The 26,724-nt window shown below is 32.1% G+C and overlaps 2 protein-coding genes across 2 annotated transcripts in view; both read right to left on the bottom strand.

Moving 5' to 3' along the window:
* Positions 1-1,511, bottom strand: part of LOC21407298 (renalase) — a 3,237-nt gene extending 1,726 nt beyond the window's left edge. Inside the window, exons 1-3 of the mRNA XM_010103975.2 lie at positions 1,081-1,511; positions 315-584; positions 89-215 (exon numbers count right to left, since the gene is read on the bottom strand). Of these exons, the coding sequence (XP_010102277.1) occupies positions 89-215; positions 315-584; positions 1,081-1,464 (781 nt within the window). The 5' untranslated portion in view covers positions 1,465-1,511. The remainder of the gene's footprint in view (positions 1-88; positions 216-314; positions 585-1,080) is intronic.
* A 1,019-nt stretch (positions 1,512-2,530) lies between these two features.
* LOC21407297 (protein WVD2-like 1) lies at positions 2,531-7,181 on the bottom strand. Its single transcript, XM_024169389.1, has 7 exons — positions 6,987-7,181; positions 4,677-5,143; positions 4,272-4,348; positions 4,063-4,156; positions 3,872-3,943; positions 3,573-3,683; positions 2,531-3,164 (listed from the first exon to the last, which is right to left on the bottom strand). The coding sequence occupies exons 2-7, from the start codon at positions 5,130-5,132 to the stop codon at positions 2,853-2,855; spliced, it is 1,122 nt and encodes a 373-aa protein (XP_024025157.1). The 5' UTR covers positions 5,133-5,143; positions 6,987-7,181; the 3' UTR covers positions 2,531-2,852.
* Between the last annotated feature and the right edge of the window lie 19,543 nt (positions 7,182-26,724).

Here is a 26,724-nt window from a genome sequence, read left to right as displayed (position 1 = left end):
CTCTTTTGCTAAGCATGTTCTAGCTAAACCTACAGTGGTATAACTAACATCTGTAAAACAAAATTCACAAGCATGATAGTCGCGCTACCATTATGTGCAATAACAATTGCGTCGAACTGTCCACGAGGTTTTCCATTCTCACTCAAGTACCACATCCCGTTATATGGCTCGAGTTTGCTTATCCAGCACGGCCTCACCACATCAATCATGCGTGTCTGCAACCAAGGTTCGATATTTCAATAAGCTACCACATGTGAACTACAACAAGAATAACAAAAAGCCTGAAAGTGAAAAAGTGAACAAATTTACTTCACCTGCGAGAGTATCGAATCAGCAAGGAGACGCATTCCATTGACAGCTACATATCTTGGAGGAGAAGAAGGAAGTGGAACAAAATGACCTCCGGCTTCAAGTTCTCCCACTGTACCAAGCCATTGTCTCACCAGACCTTCCTCGGACCAACCCTGAACCAGCTCAGCAAACCGAGGATCGCTGACAGTAAAGAATTGAGCCGCATGGTCAAATATTAGGGGCTGAGGATCAATTATTCTGGTTCCCATTCTTCCTCCTAAACCATGAATCCCCTGAAAATGAAGACTAGTTATTCTCCTATACCACATCCTTCCACAAATTAGTATATTTAAATACCAATTCTCTAAAACTTGTTATTCCTCTAATTCACCGCTGGAATAGCATATGAGCCCACAGAGAAATAAATTATTGTACACCAAATCAAAGGTTTATGAAATCAATTCCCTCACAAAAAAGGCAAAGATTCATAAGAAAACTAAAAATGATGTATAACTTCGGACAGCATTAACCTTCTCAAAATTCACAAAATATACTCCATTATCTATAGTTATACTAAGAAATATGCGCCTAACCGTGCTATCATAAGAAAATGAAGATAAAATATGGACCTGTAACAACATTAACTTGGAACTTGGGAGTTGAAGTCACAAAAATAACTTCAGACAAACAAACAAAAATAACCCACATTCTTAAACTCACAAATACTCAACAATTAACAAAAACCGATGTTGAAAAAACAGTTTTAAAAAGGGATAACTAACCAATTACCGTGTCGAACACCGTGGAGCGGACACCACGTGTCTCCAAATTGAGAGCACAAAGCAAGCCCGCCATGCCACCGCCAATAATCCCGACAACTGGGTCGTCGGAGACAGGGGCGGTGAAGTTGACCTGCTCTTGGGTGAAGGTTTTCTTGAGAATGGACCTTCTAGAAGCGCCGTACGATGATTTCCTGCGGTTTCTGGAGGTGGGCTTTTGGCCATCCATGGCGGGTCGTTTTCTAGGCTTGGGACTGGGTTGGGAATTGCATGTTATTGTTGGATTTGCTCTGCGAAGAGTTGTAATAAAGTTTGGTGTTGTCGTGAGTTGGGAAGTGTTGAGGGGTCTGAGGAAGAGAGAGGAGGGAACGTTGAAGTGAGCTGAGCAGAGCATGTTGTTTTCAGTTGAGAGATTTTTTTTTTTGAAAACCAATTTTTGGATTTGAGCTTTGAACTCGGAACTAGTGACTTTTTGTTGGATTTTCTTTTTCAAAATCAGATTCTTACATGTACGGTCTATAGCTTTGAGCACTTGGGCCTCAAGAGTCAAGCCCATCTTCTACAATTTTGACCATGTTGTGGCCTTGGAAAGGGAAAATTCTTTCGCTTCATTAATATCTTTTAATTAAAAAATTATATTAGTTAAAAGTATATTAATTAATAATAAATTTTAAAACAATACATTTAAAGGGTGAGTTCACTAATTTTTTCCATTTATTTGAAATCTAGATAATTTACTGGTAAAATTGGATTAATTTGTTTTTTTATTATTATTAAAAAAAAGTGATGTTCCTCTATTGGACAGTGACTAGAGTTGGAGAATATCTCTGAAGTTTTAGAAAATTTTATGCTTCACAACATGAATGCACAAGTGAAATTTTATAACTCACGTCATGAATGGACGAGTAATTTTGTTATGTTTCACTGTACATGTGCCAAAATTATACGAGCTTTATAAAGTTTAAAATAATTAACTTCAGAGAAAAGTTTCCAAACATGTCTCATCTTCCTTTCTCCAGATGGAAGCATCGTCAATATTTTTTCACTTTTTTTTTTCTTTTGCTTGAACAATATTGTTTAATTATTTACATACATTTTTTAAAACTTACTACGGATTGACATGTAATTCTGTGGACACGTGAATTTGTGATGAGTTGAAACGTTGTTAGCCATAGTCATTGGTCATCAGAGACGATATATTACAATGCTCTTCTCCAAATAAACTCGTTTCATATTATGTTTTTTTAAATTTGTCTATAACGCAAAACTAGTAAAAAAGATAGATGTAAAAATAATATTTTGAGAATGAGTTAGAACCTCGAAAACATATGGAAGAACTTAACATTCTACATCATTTGACACTATCAAAAAATACAAGTATTTAGCAAACAAGTTTATGCGTTGAAGGGAAGGGCCAAAAAAAAAAAAAAAAGAAGAGTGAATGTGACAAGAGTTTCAAGTTCACCACACACTAGAGTTTATACCTAACAAGAACAAAACTGCAAACAGCAACTCTACTTTCTCAGACGACAGATCAGATGAATACATTTATGGTCCGTACTTAGAATGGAGGACTCTACTTATATATGACAAGATATTTACCAGTGCCAAAGTCGATTACAAAACATATACATTTCACAACAACACAAACCACATAACAAGTCATTTCAGGCGAAAAGAAAGAGGCTATTTCCTTTCAGAACACCCAAGAGGTAATAACTTAGCAAATTCAAGGCCTTTTTTTTGAATTCCCTCACTTGAATCAGATGACAAGCTACAACTTCACGACTGGACAGCAATGTCTACATTAGTCTGGTCGGCAATCTTTGGAGGAGCTGTTTTTGTCGCCCCATTTTCCTGCTTGAATCGATCTCTGACTTTCAAGGTACCATTAGGCTCACTACCATTACGTCTACTGCTCGGGCCCTTACTTTTGGGAGTGGAGGCGGTGCCTTCTTTGTTGCTACCAAGGCTGTGGCGTTGTACCCGAGCAGCTCTTTCCTTTTCCTCCTGTGATGCAATGACTGCATCGCTGCAGCTCTTTCTCCGGGTCATTTTGTTAAGCTTGGGTGACTTGGGCCGTGTCAGTGGCAGCTGCAATCATATGCACAAAAAGAAGTAGATTTTAACTTCCAAAGTTGAACAGATCAAGAATCATTTGGATAAGCTTAACGATGCACAACACAACCGCAGCATTACAGGATTGATTCTAGTTTTAAGAATTCCTTAGTAGTTGTGCTTCAAAAGACAATAAGGAGATGTATTTCATAAATGGTAAAACATTGCTCTGAAAAGACTTGGATTATAGGCCACCTTCAGCAGTGCAGAAACATCCTAGTCCTACAAAGATTAGGTAAACTTTTAAATAGATTTTATCAGCGCAATAATATATATTCCCATTGATTTCATATTCTCCCAATTCTGCACCAGAAAACTCCAACAATTTCAGTATGCCTGAAACTCAAAAGATACATAACCTCACAAGAAAATTTGATAGGATACCTTCTTGAGCTCCACCTTGGGTGGAGGCCCCTCATAGTAGAAACTAGGTACTGGATTTGCTTTGATCACCAAACTCTTCCTTAGCTGCTTGATTGCTTCTTCTTGCTCTTCCTAAAATATTCATAAAAGATCAAATTAGAGAAAAAAAAAAAAAAAAAAAGAGCTGCTTTATTGATGGGTTGAGACAGAATGATGTCGATTTGCAACAAAAATTCCAGAAAGAAAAGAAAAGTACAAGTACATAGGCATGCACTTGAGACCACGATAATTAATTAAAAATACTAGAGGCATTAACATACCCTGGTCCTTGCTTCACACTGACTTCTCTCTGCTTCTAGAGCATGGTGTTTCTCCTCCAACTTGGAATAGAACTAAAAAAAATGCAATGTATCATATTCGATACAATTACACCAAAGTACACATAAAAAAATAACTAAAAAGGTACTTGTTGAATATATATCATTGTTCCTCGTTATATTTGAAGACTTACTTCCTTCCGCTTCTCTGCACGTTTGTAGGATCTAAAAGTTGGAGCGTGTCCAACAGTAACCTTGGATTTTGTTGTTCGAACAGATGCAGCAGTACTATGCATGGTTAAGGAATAATCTAAACTTTTAGGTAATGAAGATAAATTCCGACCACGTGATATTATTAAAGAGCTCACTTCTAAGCAACTGTTTTCAATCAAACAAAGGATACGAGGAAGCAACAGACCAATTGTCTTCTTCATCAGCATGCTTTTGGAATGGCTTCCGGGATGTTAAAGGAGAGTTTGGCTGAAAATAAGAGCAAAAGACTGCATATCAATTTCATCCCCAAATAAAATATTTAACACAATACTAAGAACAATCTTTTATTTTCTATCTTGCAGTTTATGCCGCAAAAACCATATTAGCTGCTAACACTATTACCACAAAGCTCAAACCTCATTTAAAAAAAAATGCAGCAATATTCATTGCGGGAAAAAACACATGAAATTCAGGATGTTAAAATATAAAAAGACAAGTTCCAGTGGCGCGGCGGTTGCTTGGGTTATACTGGTATTATATACCTCGTAAAAGAAAATGATAAAATATATTAGACAAAAATCAATGATTTTATCACCTGTATCTGTATAGTCTTTGTAGCACTAGGAGAGAGCACATAATTAGCACATGCTGAAGCTACAGTTTCAAGCCCAACAGAATGCGTGCACGAGCCACGCTTCTCAGTTGCCAGAGAAAATGGCTGAGGCACAGTGCATTTGCTACGCCCATTTCCAGAAACCGGAGATTTTGAAGCAGGCGAACTTGACATTTTAGTGTCTCTTGACTTCTGAGTTCCAGATTTCTCATTCTTCCCCTCACTCAGGCCCTCGTCAAGATTTATGCTTTTGACTCCCAAAACTACTTGTTCTTCATGACATTTGTCAACAACTGAGTTCTCTTTTGTACATTCCTTCACATCATAGTCCTTTGCTTCAAAGCTATCTTCCGATATTTTCGGAGCAACATGAACTCTATCATGAGAAATGCCATTTGGCTTCTTCTCCATCTGTAAACCAGAAAGTTCCCTTCCCATTACTGATTACACTGCACAAAAAGGTTACAGGTCAAGCGTCTCATGCTTTACAAAAGTAATATAGTTAAAGACAAAAAACGCTTTTTATATGCTATTAAAAAATCCCAAATAGTATTCCTGAGGTTCAAAGTTCCTCAAAACAATGTAAATACAGGTGATATTGTTTTTCAATCCGTAGTAAAACAATCAAAACCGTCAAACATACTTAAACATTGCACCTTAAAACATTATATCCACCATCTTATCCAAGTGACAATGCCAGATACAGCCTCTTTACTTAAAAATCCTTTAAATACACGAAGGCTTCATCATACAAGCTATATTTTATTGGAAACTAGACGGTGACTTTTGACATTTTCTCAAGAGACAGATGACGCAGGAAAGGCCACCTAAAGCAAGCAACTCATATCATATAGAGTTTTGCATAACAATTGAAAAGACTGTAAATCACTGGATGGTGACAGACAAATATAGCAAATTACCTTAAAAGTAACTCATTAAAAATAAATAAAATAAAAATAAAACCTTAAAGTAAAATTTGGAAGATACAACAGATAGCTTATGCCTTATTGGACGATAACAACATGAAAACAAGCAAACATCCAAATATCAACAACAACAACAAGCCTTAATCCCAACTTAATTGGGGAAAACATCCAAATATCATTGGTAAAAAACCAACCCATTTTTTCCTGCCTTCCAAAAGATTGTAGAGTTCTCCAGTTTCTAACTCGGACTCACGAAGTGGGTTCGGGAGATTTCTGGGTATTAAAAAAAAAAAAAAACCATTTTCCAAGCATGCTTCTTATGTTTTTCTTTTATTTATGCCACAATTTAGTCTACCAAACTTAAAAAGAGCCGTGTAGATCTGGTAAAACACTGCGTTGGAGCTCCTCTAACTGATGTAGAACTTGGAATTCTGGCATCGTAAATTGTTTGGAACTTTTCCCAAAACAAGTTGGGAAAACAAATAAATTCTAGTCTTTTGTAGCTTGTTTTTCAGTTTGAAAATCCAAAAGCTATAACTCCGAATGAAATCTCAAAAGGAAGTCAAAACGACAAACCGAGAGTCCAAAGAGAGATATGAAAAAAGCTAAAGAAAATTTCAAATTTACTCATTTTCAGGGATTATCATGTTGATTAGGACCTATGAGACGAGAAATTGTTCAACAGATAAATGGGAAATTTTGATCAGATGAAAAAACCCAGAAAAAAAGAAAAAAGAAAGAGAAGGCTGAAATCGAATAATACATAATTACAAGATTTAATGGAAGTTTTATCATGTAACAAAATCAAAGGAAGGCCCCCAAGCTTCGACCAAGTTTTTATTTTTTTTTCTTTTATGATTTAAAAAACAACTCCTGTCATTTTTTAGAGGAGAGCAGGTTTTTAATCTGTAACGAGGAATCAATAACAGAAAAACCATAATCAAATCATTGCAAAAAACAAAAAATAAAAACAAAAAAAAAGACACTTTTTAATTAATTCCTGAGCCAAATTATTAGTATTCACGTCTCCTAAAATTTGGAAAAACTGGAAAAACTTCCACCTCTTTAGCTATTAAAAAAATCAGAGGAAAAGGGGGAAAAGGGGGGAAAAAACCAAGAGAAACAGAGGGTGCAAAAGTTAAAAATAATTTAAAAAAAAAAACGTAGAGGAAAAGCAAAAGAGCTTCATTTCTGAAGTACATGGATAAAACAGAAGAAACAAAAGAAAAACAAAACAGAAAGAGGAAAAAGAAACGGCCTGAAAACAAAGCAGCATAGGGCTGAAATCCATGGCAAAAATGGAAGAGATCGAGAAGCGCATTGCAAATTCAACACCAATAGAAAGAATGCGAGAGGTTCCGCTTACAGTTCCGGTTCCGATCTGACAAGATCTCCGACGCCCTTTTCCTTCTTCTTCTTCTTCTTCTTCTTCTTCGTTTTCCTCTCTCTCTCTCTCTCTCTCCCTCTCTCCAAGACTGTTTCTCTCTCTCTAAAAATACGTTTTTTGTTCTACGATTTCCCTTTACCCCTCAAGTTGAGGTTCTCCAAAAACTGTTTTCGGTCTCTTTTTTGTTTTATATGCTTACTCTGTTTCGATATATATAGACCCGCTTCCTTCGGTTTCAAACGCCGTCAAATCCTAAATTCTTTTTCTTTCTTTCTTTTCTATTTTCTGACTTTTCTTATATTGTTTGAGCATTGTTTTGTAATAAAGAGATTAGAGTTGTTAAGAGGTGTTTGATAGGAAGATTTATGTTATGATTTAAATTATAATTTATAATTTATTATAATATTTTTTTATAAAAAATATATATAAATTAAAAATAATTATAAATTTATAAATTAAACGTCCACTAATAAATTTTATTAAAATGTTTTTTAGTGTTATGATGATTGTGATGATGTAATTAAATTAGTGCGCAAAAATATCTTTTTCTAAAGATTTTTGCTGCATATGTCACAATTAGAAGGATTATTTTTAAGACTAGTTTTAAACATTAAAAAATTTCTTCACAAATCAATTTTTATCCCGATTTATTTTTATTCCAATTGATATGACGGTGCGTTTTCTTTTTTTAGTAATATGATTTTTTTTAATAGTAGTTTTAAGCATTAAAAATTTATTCACAAAAAAAAAGAATTTCAATTTTTATCCTTATTTATTTTTATACCAAACTAATATGACAGTGAGTTTTCCGTTTTTTTAATGACAGACACAATATTTTTAACATCAATTCATGTAAATTTTTGTAATCACTTATCAATAAAAAAGTTGAAATGAAATTGATACCACTAACATTAATCATCTATTGATGGGAAAATTGTATTTTAAATTAAATTAATATCTTGAGTGGACAAAATTGCCATAAAATTAGGTTAGCCTGATAATAGAGTTATTTATACTGATAATACTATTTATTTGGGCCGCTCAAAAAGGGGGGAAAAAAAAAAGAAAAGTCAATTATTGGAGTTCAACTTACACAAATTAAAGCTTAATTTGATTTAATAAGAGAATTTTATACCTTAAACATTTAAATCATGTGGTTGAGCTACCTTAAAAAGAGAATCATATAGTTGAGATAGTTGTGTCCAATATAACAAACATTTTGACATATAAAGTGGCCTTGAAAAAGGTATCACAACAGATTAATTTTTTTATCGGTCTAAATGAGCTTTCAATAGCTATATTAACTCACTAAAAAAAATATTAGAACCTTGGCCCAACTAATTTGATCGAGCGCTCAAAGCGTGTTTATTATATATTAAAATAATTATAATTATACATGCTTCACATTTCTGTATTATAGTATTAGTATTATAACAGCATATTATTAATTAATGAATTATTAGATAAAGAAATCATCAATTAATTAAAAAAAATAACTAAGTGGAGTTGCTTTTTTATAAGGGTTAATTTCAATAAAAACACTCATGAATAAAGTATTATTAATTTTAGCACCATTTTTGTATACTTTCACAACTAGTATTGTTATGTTAGCAATGTGAGGTAAAATGATTTTTATGTCACTTAAGTCAAAATTATTATTTAAAAGCACCTCTAAGAAACTCTCAACTCTCTCTCTCACCCATTCTCTCTCTCTGCACCCCGTTTTCAGCTCTCTCTCTCTTTCTCTCGAGTTTGGCCTCTCTCTCTACTCGGTCTCTCTCTTCCCTACGCCTCCCTCGTTGTCAATGCTCCGGTTGTGCACAGATCAAGGTTAGTACACATTTTTTTTGTTTTTCTTTTATTTTTGTCTTTTTAAATTTATTTTTCGGGAGACTTAATATATAGAACTTGAAAAAAATGACTGGGTTGAACTTAATGTGATAGGTATTGAAAATATCCTTCGTCAATTTGAGATTTTAGATGGTTTATAACTTATATGTAAATTGATTATAACGATCAACACGTCAAAGACACAGTTGACCTTGAGAGTCATAGTATTATGACTTATGGTGTTATATGTCCAGTCATAATATTATGACCAGTCAGTTATAATAGTATGAGTCACTGTCTATGAGTCAAATTATAACAATATGAGTCAAAATGACCGGTCATAGTATTATGATTGTAAGGCAATCATAGTTAAATGACCCATAAGAATAATGTTATGACTGTCACACTATGACTGCCTTATGACCGGCCATCACACAGTGTTATGACTGGCCATTTCTAATGACTCGATGACGACTAGGAGTAATTACATGTTGATTAACAGTTATTGTTTTTTAAATTATTTAGGAATGACTGATGGATTAAACGTCTTCATTAAGTACAATGGATATTGGGACCGTACTTTGAGATACGTCGGTTGTAAAATTAAGGGGATATTGGTCCCCACCAACATAATTTATATTGGCCTTATAGATTTGGTGATAAATGTGCTTGGGATTCAGCCACAAGGAAAAAATTTATCCTTAAGATATGTTGTTGAAGACGGGGAAGCTCTTGTGAATATATCGTCTGACTATGATGTCACATTCAATCAATGACATCTCTTATCCCAAAGTCTTTCTTTTCTTCTAAAATGGCAAAAAATGGTAAAAAAAAAAAACAATAAATACAACAAAAAAAAAAAATAAGAAAAGCAAACAAAGTTGTTAACCAAAGTACTATGAATGGCACACTAAGAGTCTTACCATTGAGCGGTCATAGTACTATGATCGACGGTCATAATTCTATAACCGCCCATCATGCAGGCTCACTCACAGTGTTATGACTGATGGCCGGTCATAAGACAGTCATATAGTGTGGCCACAATACTATGACTGACGGTTATAATGCTATGACCGTAGGCTCATTAGTCAAGCAGTCACATTATGAGCCTGCTTGCCTGATAGCCGGTCATAGAATTATGACCATCGGTCATAGTACTCTGACCGCACGTTGTACCTGTCTTATAACCGATCATAATACAATTACTGACCGGTCATAATGATATGACCGACCATCAAGCAGAGTCACATACCAAATAAGGAGCACAATGACAATAAAAAAAATCAAATAACTAACCTTATATGCTTTTATCTCCTCCTCCAAAGCCTTTCTTTTCTTCTAAGATGACAACAAATGGTAACAGAAAAATAATAATAAATACCTAAGAAAAAAAACAAATAAACAAGAAAAGCCAACAAAGTTTTCACCTTTGTCTTAGAATTCGCCATTGATCTCGTATGTTACGTGGTTGATTTCTCTGGCGAAGAATGTTAGGAGGGTGAGGTTTCCTTGGTTCGTGCTTATGGGTTAGGCGTTGATTTCTCCGGTGAAGGTTCGTGAGTTCTTGTCGCGTGATTATGGGTTCGTAGGTTCTCACTGCGTGGGTGCTCGTTGTCGTGAGTTCGTTGGTGTTCAAGGTGGTAGACATTGGTAGACGGTGGTGGTTGTTGGGGTTTCTTGGTCTCTATGCACATCCGGGTTCGTTCTCCTCCTCCTCTATCTACTTTGAATATTTGAATTGTAAAATGCTTCATAATATATATTTAAGGCTTTAAAACTGAAATGTGGCATAATTGTCATTTTAACTCAAGTAAAAATAGTGTGGTCCCACTTTTACTACATGATAATACTAATTGTGAAATTATATAAAAATTGTGTTAAAATTAATAATCATTTATTTATGAGTGTTATTATTGAAATTAACTATTTTTATAAATACTATTTATTTTTTGTATTTATTTTTTTCTTATCGTTTTTCAACGCGTGTTTAGGCACTGCATGGTCAAAGGCTTGTAGGTACGGACGGTGGGGGCTTTTGACGGCGTTAGATAACGGCGAAATGAAAATTGGAGGGACTGGACGTGGTGGCCGTGATGTTTTGCGCCAAATGAATCCAAAATCCTGCCTCCGGATCTTGCTAAAGATTTTCTTTTTTTTAATTATTTATTTACTTTTTTTTGTTTTTTTGTTTTTTTTATTTTCCATTTCAGACGTGTTACAGTGAACTCATATTCTTTATGGGGTTATTTGTCGGAGATTCCTCAAAAGGGTCAAGTTAATGAACTGACAATAATGCCCTTCTCACGTGTATGCTACACCCTCTATTTTAGAAAATTTTTGGGGAATCCAATAAATAACCACGAATTGCTTTTTATTGAGTTTTCTTTTTTTATTTTATTTTACCCTTTTTAGAATTTTATTTATCTTTGAAACTATTGGGTTGTGAGTTGTGGTAACATTTTTATTTACTTGTTATTATTGCACTCTTTTTAAATTTATTTATATGGTTTCTGACAAGAATAACAGCCATAAATTCCCCCATGCATTATCCTGTTCATTATTAATGGGGTGACACTTGTAACGTATCACATTGATTTGAAAACGTTTGAATATGAAATTACACAACTTCTTGATATTAGTTTCGCTTTGTGAAAGAAGCAATATCTCCGGTGTTTATAAATGTTCAAGTACAAATTCATGCTATACTAGAAAACGACATTAAAAGTGAAACTTGTTAAATCTTATATCAAAAGTGGAAAATTTGATTTTAGAAAGTTTTGCCTTGTGAATCTATGTCGTGGTATGAGAACTACTATATGTGATTGAACTTATCAAACTAAAAATTTATTGATTGCCCACGCAAAACAGAGGAAAGTCAATTTTAGTTTTCTTTCTTCTTTCTTTGTTTTAGGCCAAAATCTATGAGTAATGTAAAAAGGTTATTTTTTTAATGGTTAAGCTCGTTTATTTCACAGTAAAAAACTCTCAGAAAATATCACATCTAACTTTTTCTGTTACAGTGAAAAGTTCTCACAAAATGTCACATCTCAGCTCGAATTAAAAACTCGAATTCACGAAATGAACGAGGCATAAGAATTTAATTGAGTTTCACTCTTATACACGTAAAATTGTGACGTATCTATTATTGATACAATAATGTCATTTTTTTTTTTTTGAAAGGCTAGATCGTTAATTTTTACAAACAATTCACTTAATTGAAAAGGATTAATAATCAAGTATCTTCCACATATATGTTTAAGTTTCAACGGACAAAAGTCACCCGAACATTATGGATTAAGATCATGGAACATCATCATTACGAACATGGCATTTTCTGATGATCTACCATATTTGTTAGTTACTCAATAGAACCAAAAAGAAAATAGAAAATAGAAAAGTTGATTGAGCTCCAATAATTAAAGTGATTGATATCTAACTGAAAAACCATCATTGATATATAGATGTAAAAATAGTATTATATATCTATGGGCTAGAAATTATAATTGATATCTTGAATATGAAGATAAGCTATGGAGTTTTATTTCCTGCAACACAAAAAAAGGAGCTTCAGGACAAAATAAATAAATGAGGATATATACCTAGTTTACTTCGCGGATTTGAGTTTTTAATTCGAGATGATATGTGATATTTTTTAAAAAAAATTTAACTGTAGCAGAAAAAATTAGATGTGATATTGTCTGAGAGTTTTTAACTGTAAAAATCTATAACTAAAAACTCAAATCGGTGAAATGAATGAGATCCTATACACCTCTTTAATTAGTGCCTAGTTACAAAATTGAATGCAATTTTCTTTTGAGGAATTTGGTTGTTGGTCCTTGGGGTCATTAATATTGTTTACTTACCAATTTCTACCGCAGATGAATCTTAAAAATATCATTCTAGAATAGTGATGGTGCCCTATTATCTATCGTTTTCAAAAGTTTTGAGATTTTCGAAATCCGTACACCATGTTCATAAATACCATAACTCCTCCATACAATACATCTATAAAATTGTTTTGCCATAGTAAATAGGTCACATAACGAAGCATGTGAGAAATTTATAGCAACGTTATGCGTTTCACATGAATTTACTGGAATGATCTGAAGCAGTACTTTAAAGTAGATAATGGGATATTTTTGACTATTTTTGCCATGCTAGTTACTCATTTGCTTGTTTAGTTATTAAAAAAAAATTACACATTTGCTTAATGTCTAAACCATTGGAAAAACCTCATTTTTTCCTCCCTAAATTTTAGTTATGTTGTTTTAACATTTTTCTTGAACTTTTAGCAATTTTTTCTTTTCATTTTTTTAAGGTAAATTGTATTTCAAAACACAAAAATACAAACGTTAATTATGTTGATACAAATGACTTCACAATACAAACATAACTTAATCCTGACTATTCAACGGTTCCACCACTTGTCATGAAAAACGTAAAAGGAGGAAAACGTACATTGAGCTCCTACAACAGGAGGCTGACACAGGAAACGAGCAAACAAATGGCTATTTGAAAACACACATCTACAATCGATGAAAAACTCTGATTGATCAAGTCTAAAATACCCGTAGATCGAAAGTCACTCATAACACTACTGAGAAACATTTCAAGTGGATGGAACATAACAAAACAATCAGTCAGTAGAGAAAACAAGACAATTTGTCGTTTTCCCCATTTGTTCCAAATTCTCAAGAATTTTTTGTTTTATTTATTTATTTTGGTAAGTAAGCTTAAGTTTAAGAGTTCTAAAATACTAACGTTTTACAATTTTAGACCGACCACATAGAGTTTGATTTATTTTTTACCTAAATTAACGTATTCTCTATCAAAAGAATTTTAGATGATCCTTCAATTTACTGCCGAGACATCACTAATTTGAGGTGAGGGACTGAACGGTAAAAACACATTTTGAGCAAAAAAGAAAAAGAAATTCGGGACTGCTTTTTCGGTGTTTATGTTCAAATTGAAAGTTTACCACTCGGACACCGCTCTTTCCATTTTGAATTTTTAACTGTAAAACTTTTTTTCTTCCTTTGGGTGGAAACAAATATGCCTTTAATTAACTATAAATTAAACTCGGTGAATAGTCACGGGACTGTAATTAATAGGGTCTGCAGCGCATTTAAGAAAAAACATTCCCGTAATAAAAAGATGCTATAACTATTATTTATTATTTGTTAACGTAACCACAAATTATGAAACAGAAATATGAAAAACTTTACGTGCAAGTATTATTTGAATTTGACTAATTGAGAAATAAGGTCCGTTTATTTTATTAATTCGAGTTTTGTTACAGTAAAAATCTCTTAAAAACAGTTATATTTAACTTTTTTATTATCATAAAAAATCATCACATAAAATCACATCTTAATTCGAATTAAAAACTTGAATCAGTAAACTAAACGGGCTGTACGATACTTAAATACATATATTTATACATATATATATTTTGTCTTACTGCTAGTGCTTAATGCTTATGGTATTTAGACGTATTTTTTCTTGTTTACACGAACTTTTCTTGTAGCTAGGTGGGTAAAATTTTTGAACTACATGGTTGATGGTACCACTTGAAGCATTTTTAAATTTGTTAGAATTTGACTTATTATTTTATGATGAAAATGACCCCAGTATGGTTCAAACTTCAAATATTCCATACCATAGCAGCCAGCGTGCAAACAAAAGTTCAGCCAGATTATTTGTTTCAACTTTTAAAATTGACAGATCAAATATTATATACATATATCTCCATCTATATGCCGTAGCCAAAATATATTTTTTGCTATATATAACTTTAAGGAGTTTAATCTTCATGATTCTCAAGGGAAGAAAAATGAATAATACTCTCTAGTAAATTTGGCTCCGTGTTTTTATTTTTTTATTTTAAGAAAGTGTCTTGGAGAAAGTATTAAGAAATATTGGTCAAAATAATTGGTCGGTCAAGTCATAGAGCTTTTTCATAGATTCAGTCAATTGTCTATAAATTATAAGGGAACATTCTTTTTTCTGGTATCTCTGGTTTCTGAATAAAGGAAATCAAAGCCGTCTTTGATCAGCTATAATTCAGGCTCCGCTTAGTTACGGTGGTGAAATAATAATAATAATAAAAGAAATGGTAATGATAATGGAATAAAATTAAGAAGAAATGAATATGAGTATTTTTATCTGAATAAAATTAACCCCATTTCTCTCACTCTCAAACTTTTTTTTTTTTTTTTTCAATCAAAGAAAGATCGTCTATGCTTCTCATGGTGGCAACAATGTTTGAGATTTATGGTGGCCAACAATCTGATGGGTTTTTAGTTCATGAGATTTATGGGTCTTTAGGTCACGAATTCAAAATGAAGATAAGTTTTTGGGTTTTTTCCATTTTGGTTGACAAGATTTTTGGATTATGTGAGAGGATGGGGTGGGTTTGGTCGGCCTAGACGTAGCCAGATCTGTGCGAGGGTGGAGGAGGACGATTTGCTCATGGGTGGCGCTGGGCGGAGGCAGTTTGGGTAAGGGGATGATGGCAGAGAAGCATAACTCGAGTTCACCCAAACAATGACGGTGCTGGGTTTGGGTCGGAGAAGGATAATGGGGCGGAGGGAGGTTGTGGGTCTTGGTTGAAGAAGATAGTAATGGGTCTTGGTTGAAGATGACGTAATGTAAGAGGATTTCCAGAAAAAAAAGGTAAAAATAAATAAATAAAAAAGACAATGGCATAAAAAGAAAAGGAGATAAATCTGGATTAGAATCTTCATTCATTCCATTTGTAGGAGGGATGATGATGTCACTAAAATAGAGGAAAATTCATTTTAAAAGAATAGTCATTCCATAAGTTTTAGCCAACTAGATATTAAAATTAGACTCTTTTCTTTTTTATTATATTCTTTTCCTTTTAACTAACGCACCCTCCAGATTTTCTTGTTAGTAATGAAAATGCACTGTTATACTTTGATTGCCTACATAAACCTAATTAACCCAGCTTAAGTTGGCTTAACTTCGACGTTTCAACGCGAGTTTCAAAACATGGAGACATTAATCAACTAAGCGAACAAAATTTTACGTAAGAACGCAATATTACTATTATTGCATGCTCTATGTCCAAAAGCATTACTTTTAGTTGCTTATCTTTTTTTTTTTTTTTTTTTTTTTTTTTTTTTTTTTTGTAGTTCTTTTATTTGCTAATCTACCAATTGGCCGACATTGCCGAGATTTGAAGCCGACATCTTTAGCGTCCAAGAAGGACCTCCCGTGTGGTAGGGCAAAATTGAACAGAAACCATATGAATCATAGTATTATTTTTCTTTATTTATATGTGTGTGTATATCTATATATATATATATATATATATATATACGCACACTTTTTGCTTCGAAAAAAAAAAAGAGAAAAAATAATATATTGCATTTTGTTTCAGTTTCGCTAGCCACATAGGTTGACCATGTTGGAGGGAGTTTTCCGGTTTTATAGGGACAAAGCTAACTCCAACCTTTAATTACCTACCCTAATGGGAAAGGATAAAGCATGTATTGAAATTATAAGAAATTCATGTAAAAGTCAATATGTGGCATCTATAGGAGAAATTTCCATATCCATTAATTGCTTTAAGTAGGATCCAACCATATATATTGCATGCCTCCCACGTACAAAGAACCACCGAAACAACTAACAAGAAAATTTAGAGCCCGTTTGGTTCATAAATTAAAATTATTTTTAATTTATGTGTATTTTTTATAAAAAAAAATACTATAATAAATTATAAATTATGATTCAAATTAAAAAATAAATATTCTAATTAAACGGGCTCTTACCTTTCCTAATTTAGAAGTTTCGTAGCTACTAGCTGGTATGGAAAAAAAAAATAATATATATATATATATATATATATACACACTATTTGGCTATGATCCTTTCAAATATTCTAAACTTTTTGGTCACTTCTTTTGAATATTCCCACTTCACGAGGCCCAATAAAGTCAAAAAAGTTTCAACCGTCTACTTTGAAAATTTTGCGTCCTTGGATTACTTTATTCCCTTTATTTCAAGTCTGAACAAGAAAATTTTAAAAAAAATTTAACTTTATTTGTAGTGACATCCAACAACTACACGAATAAAATAAAAATAGACCAGTATTTATATGGTTGTACAGAAAATCACTAATAGCCTTGACCATAGAACGTAGACTAGACAAGAAGAGTGTGTCACTTTTTTCCTCCCCTAAGCCCTTTTCATTTGAAGGGAAGACTTCTGTTTATAGGTCGACTCAATAGTCTTATGTTGGAGAGATATTATGGAGTAAAATGTGAAAACAAAAGTAATTTAAATTGATGAATTCTCATTTCTTTATTTGAGAATTTTATATATAATAAGATAGAACTTGTGTAGTTGGTAATACGCAATTTTAAAATCGTCAAGTACTGATAAAATTCCTTAAAATTTGCGTACTTTTTGTTCTAATATAATATTGACATTGATTTAACAAATGTTAAAAATTAAGAAATACTAGTAAAATACCCTATCATAAAATTGCCATATTTGTCCTTTTATCTTTGTTTGCCCACATTATTGGGGGCCATTCCCAACATTTTCTCCTATGATAGGATAGTATCTACATATATGCAGTGCAAGCAATGAAAGCGGGTCTCACTGAAATTGTACTTTTACAGATAAGATTCAACATATTTTGGAGTTTTAGACACATGTATTTGGACAATCAATTCGTGTGAAATTTTAATTTGGCCTCAGAATAAAGCAATGCGTTTTATATATCTATTTATATATTTACTTTTGAGCGCTTTTATTATCTTTGCTTCACCTTTTGTTCCGCCTCTCTCTTTATCTCTTTAGCCTCAAAGCAATCGTATAAACAAAATAAATGTGGATTGTTTTTTCTTTTTAAGTAATTGAATCATAAAGAAACTTGCATTTTGTAGTTAGGATGTGGTACCACTATAAGAAAAAAAGCTATTAGCGGCGAAAAGGTGAGGAAATTGAGACCACATTAATTCAGTCAAATGATCAATTGTTTGTTGAGTTTGGAGACTATGTGCCTCCTGAGATTGTTTATAGTCACTGAATCGCTGGGATAACTCTTCATATTCAGGATGTTGAGAAGCGGAAGAGAAAGAACAACCAGGAAGAAACCTCTTTGAATCAAAATATTATTTTCCAAGCTCTTTATGTATCTTGATTTGGGTTTACGAACTCGATCCACAATTTCTTAATTTGAAAGGCGATTGTTGCGTGGCGGAAGTGTTCCTTCTTCAATTTGTTCCTCAATTTCTTGTTGTGCATCGCGAATTTGAACCATCTCCTCCTGTAAATAAATTTGTTAAGGATTAAAACACTTGTAAATTGAATTCATATGTAATGAATGAAATTATAAATTACTTGGGTATACTTGCATAATGTTGCTCTGCCAAAGAATCACTCCAAACAGTCTTCATCCCAATGCATCATCTTATGAAATTCATAGGGCTTATATATGTTTATTATAAAAGTTAATCCCATATTATTATCAAAATGCTTTAGCTTTCATGATATATGCTTTTTCACCCATGTTGAAAAGACGTTAATTGGCATATGTTTAGGATATTAACATTGTCAAGTCATGATCCGTAATCCCCGGGCGCACGACTTGACTTACTTTATTATGTACATGAAAACAACTTCAACTGCGAGGCGTTAGGAAGAGAGATTTATGCCATGATTCGAATCATGAGTCGTGGTTCGTTATAGTATTTTTTCTCACAAAAAATACACATAAAACAATAATAGTTCTGAATCATAGTTATGAATCCATAAACCAAACGTCATGGTTCTGACTTTGGTAGCTAGTTAGGTTTTTTATTTTTTATTTTTATTTTTATTTTTAGAGGAAGAAACTAGCTTGTCTGCTTTAATCTTAAAATAAGGTTGGTTGACCTTAAAAAAATTAGAAAAAATTTGATTGACCTTTAACAAAATGTGTATTTATTTATTGCACAACATTGCAAAACCTTGTAGTTTCTACGCCAAATGCAGATAAAACTCTATATTGAGCAATTGGGTTATTTCACTTTAATATTTTAAAGGCCAAGTCCTTCATGTGGATTAGCTTAGCTTTATCTTAATAACATAACAAATAAAATACATATTCCAAAACTTTGTGTCACCTATTTTTGTGTACATATTCTACAGCCCACAATTTAATATATGCTTGTTGACCCAATCTGTCTGCTGCTCTCTATGATGCAATCTTTATAATATAAGGTGCCACGGTTTGCATTTTGCCCCCTTTAGTTATTCATTTACTTATTTATTGGTGGTGGAGACTAAAAGGAAGAAGAAAAGAAATGCTTTACTTTTTTTTTTTTTTTTTTTTTTTTTGAGTTTTAAATGTTTTGTTGGAAGCAGTACTACTCCAGGTAGGTTTTAAACATTATGGTGACACTTTAGAAAGAGATGAATATTTGTTGAAAACAACCAAAACCTTTGACGAATTCACGAAGTTTCCTGTTTTCCCAATTATTTTTCCAATTCAAGATGAAGTTTTCTTGATTGTAGACGAGAAACAGCGGACACATGGTGCTGCTGAGCTTTTGAGAAAGATAATTTAAGATTTGTTGGGTCTATAATTAAGTGGATTAACTTTATCCAATTAACAAGTTATTATTTTTTTTTAATAGTTAGTATTGTTGAAGATGTGTTACTTTGATGATATTATTCCATGCAGAATAAACCTTTGCAAAATTTTGACCAATCATTGTATATTGCTTGCAAGGAACGGCACGTTTATGACATCAAAAAAACAAAAACAAAAGGATAAGATCACGAGGAATTGAATCATCAAATAAATGCAATCTCATCACTTTGCTTAATTTGCGTCTCAAAATGTGTCATTATAGTCATAAGTACAATCCACTAAAGTCAATTATTAGTTGTCCATAAAGTTGAAGATGGACCACGTTAATTGGTTTGTCAAATCCTCATTTATATTTACAGACTAAGACCATTAAGCACACCATTAGTGGTCATCTCAATCATGTTTTCCACATTTTCCTTTTCATTTTGGCCTTTTTTTTTTAATTAACGAAAGTTATATAAGACCATTGATTAATATCATACTAAAGTGAAACGGGAAAAGATAATTAAGCAAGAAACTAAGATTTAGTCAATATCGGCAGTAAGTAACAATTTATAGTCCCGTTCATTTCACCGATTAGAGTTTAAAATTTGAGTTTTGTTATAATAAAAAGCTCTCAGAAACAGTCACATTTAACCATTTTAACTACAATAAAAAACTCTCACATAAAATTACATCTAAACTCAAATTAAAAATTTAAATCAACAAATTAATATTGTAATATTAGATTAGTCATGGGATGATCCGTTTACTACATGGACACTTTTGTTTTGTCATGTGAAAGTCATCATAACGTACGATAACAGTACTTTTTTCTCTAGGAAGCTTCTTCAAATACATTTATAATTATTGGACAAGTATTCAGTAACATCAAACAGGCATGTAGGCATCATAAGTTTGTAATCTATAAGATTTTACATTTCTCCTAACATGTAAAATTTAATCATTCGTTACACATTTTTTAAGCCTTATTCTTTTCAGAACTTAAGTTCTTTTGCCACAATATTTTCTTTAACAAAAATTTAAATTCAATTTTTTTATTACAGTATTTTCTCTCACGTAAAAAAAACTTGAGTTGTGAAAAAAAAAACACATTAATTACATTTTTAATTAATGGTTGTGATGAGAAGGTGTTATTTTCTTAGTTATAAAAAATATGTAATTTACATATTGATAACTAACAATTTTTTTTTATCAGAATACAAACAGTTTAATGAATAACTTAGAATTACTAATAATGCATTACTTTTAAAATATGTACCGATCTATACTTCTCGAAAAGTGGATAAGTAAGAATATGCTAATTTATTGCAATATTTATGGTAAATATATTATAACAAGAAGTAAATGTAGATTTAGATTTTCTAGTACGTTGTATACGGGGCACTGAAATTGGTTCCGACATCGTTATCATTACCATTAGATTGACGTCCTTCTTTTCTTGATCAATTAATTGAATTAATACTATTTTTCAATGAATTTTATGAGGTTTGGAAGCAACAAAGTGCCTTGGGATCACTCTTTATAATGTATACATAAAGATCACGCCGAAAAACTCTTTGAAGATATATGTTTAACTTCTAGTAGTACGAGAATCTTTAAAACGTAGTACAAAATCTTAGGAAAATGAACATTCACCAAAATCGTTAGGTGGTGCTTAGATATTATTGCTTTTTCTCTTGTTGCGATGCATGATGCATGTTATTCGCATGATTTCCCTCTCATTTTTACGATCGAAGAACCCACCATTTCTATTTCCTACACGTGCTCAATTGCTCTTCTCTCATTATAAATATAATCGGAAATAAAGATAAAAAGAAGTACCATTCTTATTTCGTACAAATAATAATGCATTCGTCATGAAAAAAATCTGCCGTGTGTGTAATTCGGTAGTGGTTGCATAGGTTATATATTTAGACCCGTTTATTTCATAAATTCGAGTTTTGCAACAGTAAAACGCTCACAGAAACAATCGCATCTAATTTTTTTACTACAGTAAAAAACTCTTACATAAAGTCACATCTCAACTCGAATCAACTAACTTTTTAGTATACAGTTTTATTTGTGACATGTTTTTTCAACTTTTCTTTTTGTTATTGTCTAAAAGAAAATAAAATTCTAGGTGAGTAGTTTTTTTTTTTTTTTTTTTTTGTTTTTATAAAGAAAATCAGTTAGCAATAGCATCTTATTACATGCTTCGTCTACTTCCATTTCTTTTTATATTGGATGGAATAATTCAAAATCTTATAATTAATAAGGGGAACAAAAGCATAAAATAAAATAGTAGTGTTTCTTTATGATGAAGATGACTAAAGAGTGGCAAAGAGCCCTTAAAGTCTATTCTTTATTCATAACTATCAGAATTCCAACCTTCCCTGCTGTTTTTATATAGTAGATTCAGATTTGCACATTAAGTCATTAATAGCTTTTAATTTTTTTTTTTTTAAATAGAGACACAAAGAAGAAGAAAAAAGAGTGGTAGACCCAAAGCATATATTCCAAAGCGTTCCGATTAATTAATTATATTAAACATTAGTTTAGTTATATAAGTTGATCCCCACCGTGTGTATGAAACCATAATTTAATTGTTTATTACCAGTTATATGAGATTAGGATATCCTGAAACCATAGATAATGTAAAGAAAAGAGAAGGAAACATATATATAGAGAGTGCTCAAATTAAATATCATATTATTATTCATCGGGATAAACCCAAGTTGGTACGGAATTGTTAAGTTCATTGAACGTATTGTTATGCTTGAATTATGGGTTTTGTATTTGTATTAAAACAATAACAATTCTTCCCAAAAAGAGAGAAGAGAAAAGAAAAAAAAAAAAAAAAAAAAAAACTCGAACCTTCCTCGCTCTTCCACTTTCTACTAATATAGATAAACCCCACAACAAAAGTTAGCCGACTTGTTCTTATAATGGTTCAAGGCATAAGGAAAATGACCATTCATAAGAAAATTTGTTTCGTTTTTTTTTTGGTTGATATGTGGTTTAATATGATTCAAATCATTTTCCTAAATAATGCCACTCTCGGTGGTACACAGAACATCTTTTTGTAAACGAGCGGGGAAGAAAATTCAATGTGTTCCAGATAAAGGAGGCATAGTTTTAGCAAACTTCTTTTCGCTAAGATCTTAATTGCGATTCAGTTTGGACCACACCACTTTTATTTCCATCATTTGTGTCCATCAAATTTCAACTTTTGCATAGAGACTTCTCCACAGCCTTTGCCTCCGACACTTTTATAAATGTATCTTATATGTACACATAGTTTTTTTTTTTCTTTTTTGAAAAATATTGTGATAAACAAAATAAGACATTCTCCGGTACGCTAACATATCAGTAGGTCAATTTTTTTATCCGTTTGATCTGCATGTGTTGGCCAAACTTTCTATCCGTTAGATCCGCATAAAATCGCGTAAAAATTAAAAAGTATGCAGATTCAACAGTTAAAAAAATATAATCTACCAGTATGTTAGACGTACTAGAGAATCTTCCAAGATTTTAAGTTTAATTTACACAAAATATTTTAGTTTTTAAAGGAAGTAAAGATAATATTTTACTATTATTGGAATCTTCCAAGATTTTAAGTTTAATTTACACAAAATATTTTAGTTTTTAAAGGAAGTAAAGAGAATATTTTACCATTATTGTAATTATTTATGTACAAATTTTAACTACTAGCTATATAGATTTATTTATCTATATTAAATTTAGAAATCTTTTATCAATTTCAATGTCAATGTCAGTAACCAACCCGCCAAAACAAAACTGGGGATGCTCATGATTAAACTACAAATAGCCCCCCTTAAATATTAAAAAATTTAATCAATCTTACCTCCCAAAATTAAATAGAGATAACTATCTCACACTTTTTAATAAAAGGCCGATTTATTAAGAAACCCCAATATACTTTGTGTATATACCAAGTTACTTCTTTGTGTAGTAAGCTTTGATAAGCTCCATTCCGAATTTATGAAAGAAAAAATTATTTCATCTCGTTGATATTATCCTGATGGTTTTGTCCCGTTCTAATGAGAAGTTCTTATAATTAAAATATGTTGATCATCTTTGCATGAAAAATAGTCCAAACAGGGAAAAGTAATTTATCTTTGGAAAATAGTAGAAAACAGGCTAATATAAAAAGCTTAAGAAAGTATATAGGCCAATTTTTAGTTATAGAAATTAATAGACCATAACTTGTCAAGTTATGGTTCATAATCAGATAAGTTATGGACAAACTTGTCAAGTTATGGTTCATAATCAGATAAGTTATGGACAAAAATTGTGAATTATGGATAATAACTTGTCAAGTTAAGTTATGGTTCATAACCATACAAGTTATGGACGAAAACAGTAATTTGACCTATTTATTAACTTATGTAAACTATTGATCTATTAATTTTAATTTATCTCAAATCTTGACATATTTCCTTATTTATATGTTTATTAATTTATTGGCTTCTGACATTAGTATTAATTATAGTGAGAAGTTCTTGTACTTAAAAGGTATTTGGTAATCTTTGCATGAAAAATAGTCCAAACGATGAAAAATAATTTATGTTTATTAATTTATTTACATAATTATTAATTCTAATAACTGTTATTAATTACTACTGTGAAAATGGCATTTATGTTATGAATATCGTGAAAAATCCACTATACAATTGAATGGATATATTAATTGATGAATAATACTTGTATACATGGAGATATATATCTTCCACCGCTGCCTTTTCGGCTAGATCACAAAATCTTGTCATTCTCCTTCAAGTAATAAACAAGTTTATTTAAATATCAACAAGAACGTTGGGTCCGTTCATTTCGCTGATTCGAATTTGTAATTCGAGTTGAGATGTGATTTTATATGAGAGATTTTTACTGTAGCAAAAAAATTAGATGTGATTGTTTATGAAAGCTTTTTACTGTAGCAAAACTCGAATTCTAAACTCGAATTGGTGAAGTGAACGGGGCCTTAGATATTCAAGATTCAAAACTAAAGCATAGAAGCTCCATATATAAAAAGTTTATATGATAATTAAGACATTACCATAAACAAGTAATAAACAATAGTGATGGAGATTAGGATTTAGTTAATTTTAAGAGAAAAATCAAACACAATATTTAAACGATTTCAACATCATTCTCAAAAAATTTATATTTTCATGTACACAAAACAAAATATTGAACTCGTCCCAGTTCATTCGTTTATGGATTTATTGTCGTTTATACATGCTTGTTGATTCCTCTATAGTTTCGAATTTGTTGCCGTTTTCTCTCTGCTGTCGCTTTGCGCCTTTATTGTCTCTTTTTCGACGTTCGGCCTTTCCTAATCTAATTGTCGTTTTTAGGTTATTTTCCCCCTCTTGTTGTCGTTTATCGTTGTTGTCCTTTTCCCAAGCCTACGTCGTTTTATAACTTATTGCTCTATGATCTTTTTCTTTTTCTGTTTCCGATGTGTCGATCTCTTGTTTTCAAATTTATTGTCGTTTTCTTCTTTTTTTATGTCCTTTCATACGTATTGTCATTTGATTATTTCCCCCTTTTTTTTCTTGTCATTTTCTTGTTTCCTGCCTTTCTTTTCATTGAGGGAGACCCCCACCCCAATTAGGAGTGTTTGTTGGTTAAAAACCGTAAGTTTTAGTCGGTTTAATAGCTAAACTGGCTATTTCAATTTTTTAAAACTGTACACCGAAACCGAACCGTACAAGAAAGTAGTCGGTTCAATTAACTAACTTTGATTTTCATTCAGTTTTTGATTTTGGTAATAAAAAAGGTAATTCTTAGTAAACCATCAGATTACCAATATCTTTAGTTATATTTTTGACCAGAAAATCCAAAAAAAATGTAAAACTTTCATTTTATGTAAATTTGTAATCACAATAAATGTATTGACTAATACTGCCGTAACTTAAACACATGCTAATAAGAGTAAATTTATTATTTACCTGAACTAAAATTGACATTACTTTATTAGGAAAAAGGAATACAACTATTATTATAGCTGTCTCCTTACGTACAATACCTGCAAGATAAACTAAAAAGATATCACAAAAGAACTATAAAAAAATTCAATCTCTTGTATGAGAATCAGTGAAAATATCAAGACATGTAATTTCTTTGTACAAGGAAGCAAGGCCTCGAGCAACATTGCTAGCAGTAGCCTGTGAACTATGGTCACCAAGATCCAATCTTGTATCTGCATTCATGACTTCCAAGTCAATAAACATTGGACGTGTTGCCACATAATGTTTCATGGCAATATTACCCATGTTAAACTGCATCACAAATTGAACCAAATTCTAATGAGATAAAATGGGAGAGGTTCTTTAAATGATAGCAATATTACATTGCACCAATATCCGGTTTATCTTTAAAACATAGGATCACAAAATATTGCTTTAAGCGTGGACACACACACGCCAAATTAATATCGTGAAAACTGAGGTCTCGTTCGTTTCGCTGATTCGAGTTTAGAATTCTAGTTTTGCTACAGTAAAAAGCTCTCACAAGCAGTCACATCTAACTTTTTTACTACAGTAAAACACTCTCATATGAAATCACATCTCAACTCAAATTTTAAACTCGAATCAGGGAAACGAACGAGGCCTGAATATTCACCGGTATAAGATGACTCAATCATCATCACCCTCTTCAATTTCCCTGCCCCTCCCCTTTGCTCTTCCCAGAGAGAGGACAAAGAAAAATGACAACATTTAAAAAAAAAAAAGAATCGGTCGGTTCGGTTTTTAACCGAACATCTAAATTCAAAACTAAAATTGAATCGCTTTCAAATGAGTTCGGTCAGTTAACCGAATTGATTATTTTTAATTCTAGACAGTGCTATTTTTTTCGGTTTTTGAGCGATCGATCTAGATTTTACGGTTTTTTTTTACAATCCTACCCACCCCACGCCAGGGTTTTGTGCGATTTTCCATAGGCGGTTTTTCTTTTCTTTTTTTTTTTTTAAGGAAAAAGTAATTACAACCAATTGACCAGGGCTATATTCGTCAATTCATCTATGCAAAATCCTAACCGCCAAAACTAACCAACCGGTGACCCCGTCCACTTGCAACGAAAAACCAACCATCTGTTGATCCCATTTGGCTCCCAATATATATATACGTACCTCTCCTCCGTAACAAATTACCGTACTTTCACTCGAAACGAGAACGCTTCGATTTTCCTGCCTTCCCTTGAAGAGAATCGGAGGTCCTGAGAAAGTGCGAGAAAATTTTTGTGGAGAGAGAATTTGGAAGAAGAACC

The sequence above is a fragment of the Morus notabilis genome, unplaced genomic scaffold, assembly GCF_000414095.1.
Source record: "Morus notabilis unplaced genomic scaffold, ASM41409v2 Scaffold205, whole genome shotgun sequence".
NCBI lineage: Eukaryota > Viridiplantae > Streptophyta > Magnoliopsida > Rosales > Moraceae > Morus > Morus notabilis.
Note: the sequence above shows the minus strand (reverse complement) of the source record. Positions and strands in the feature narration are given on the sequence as shown.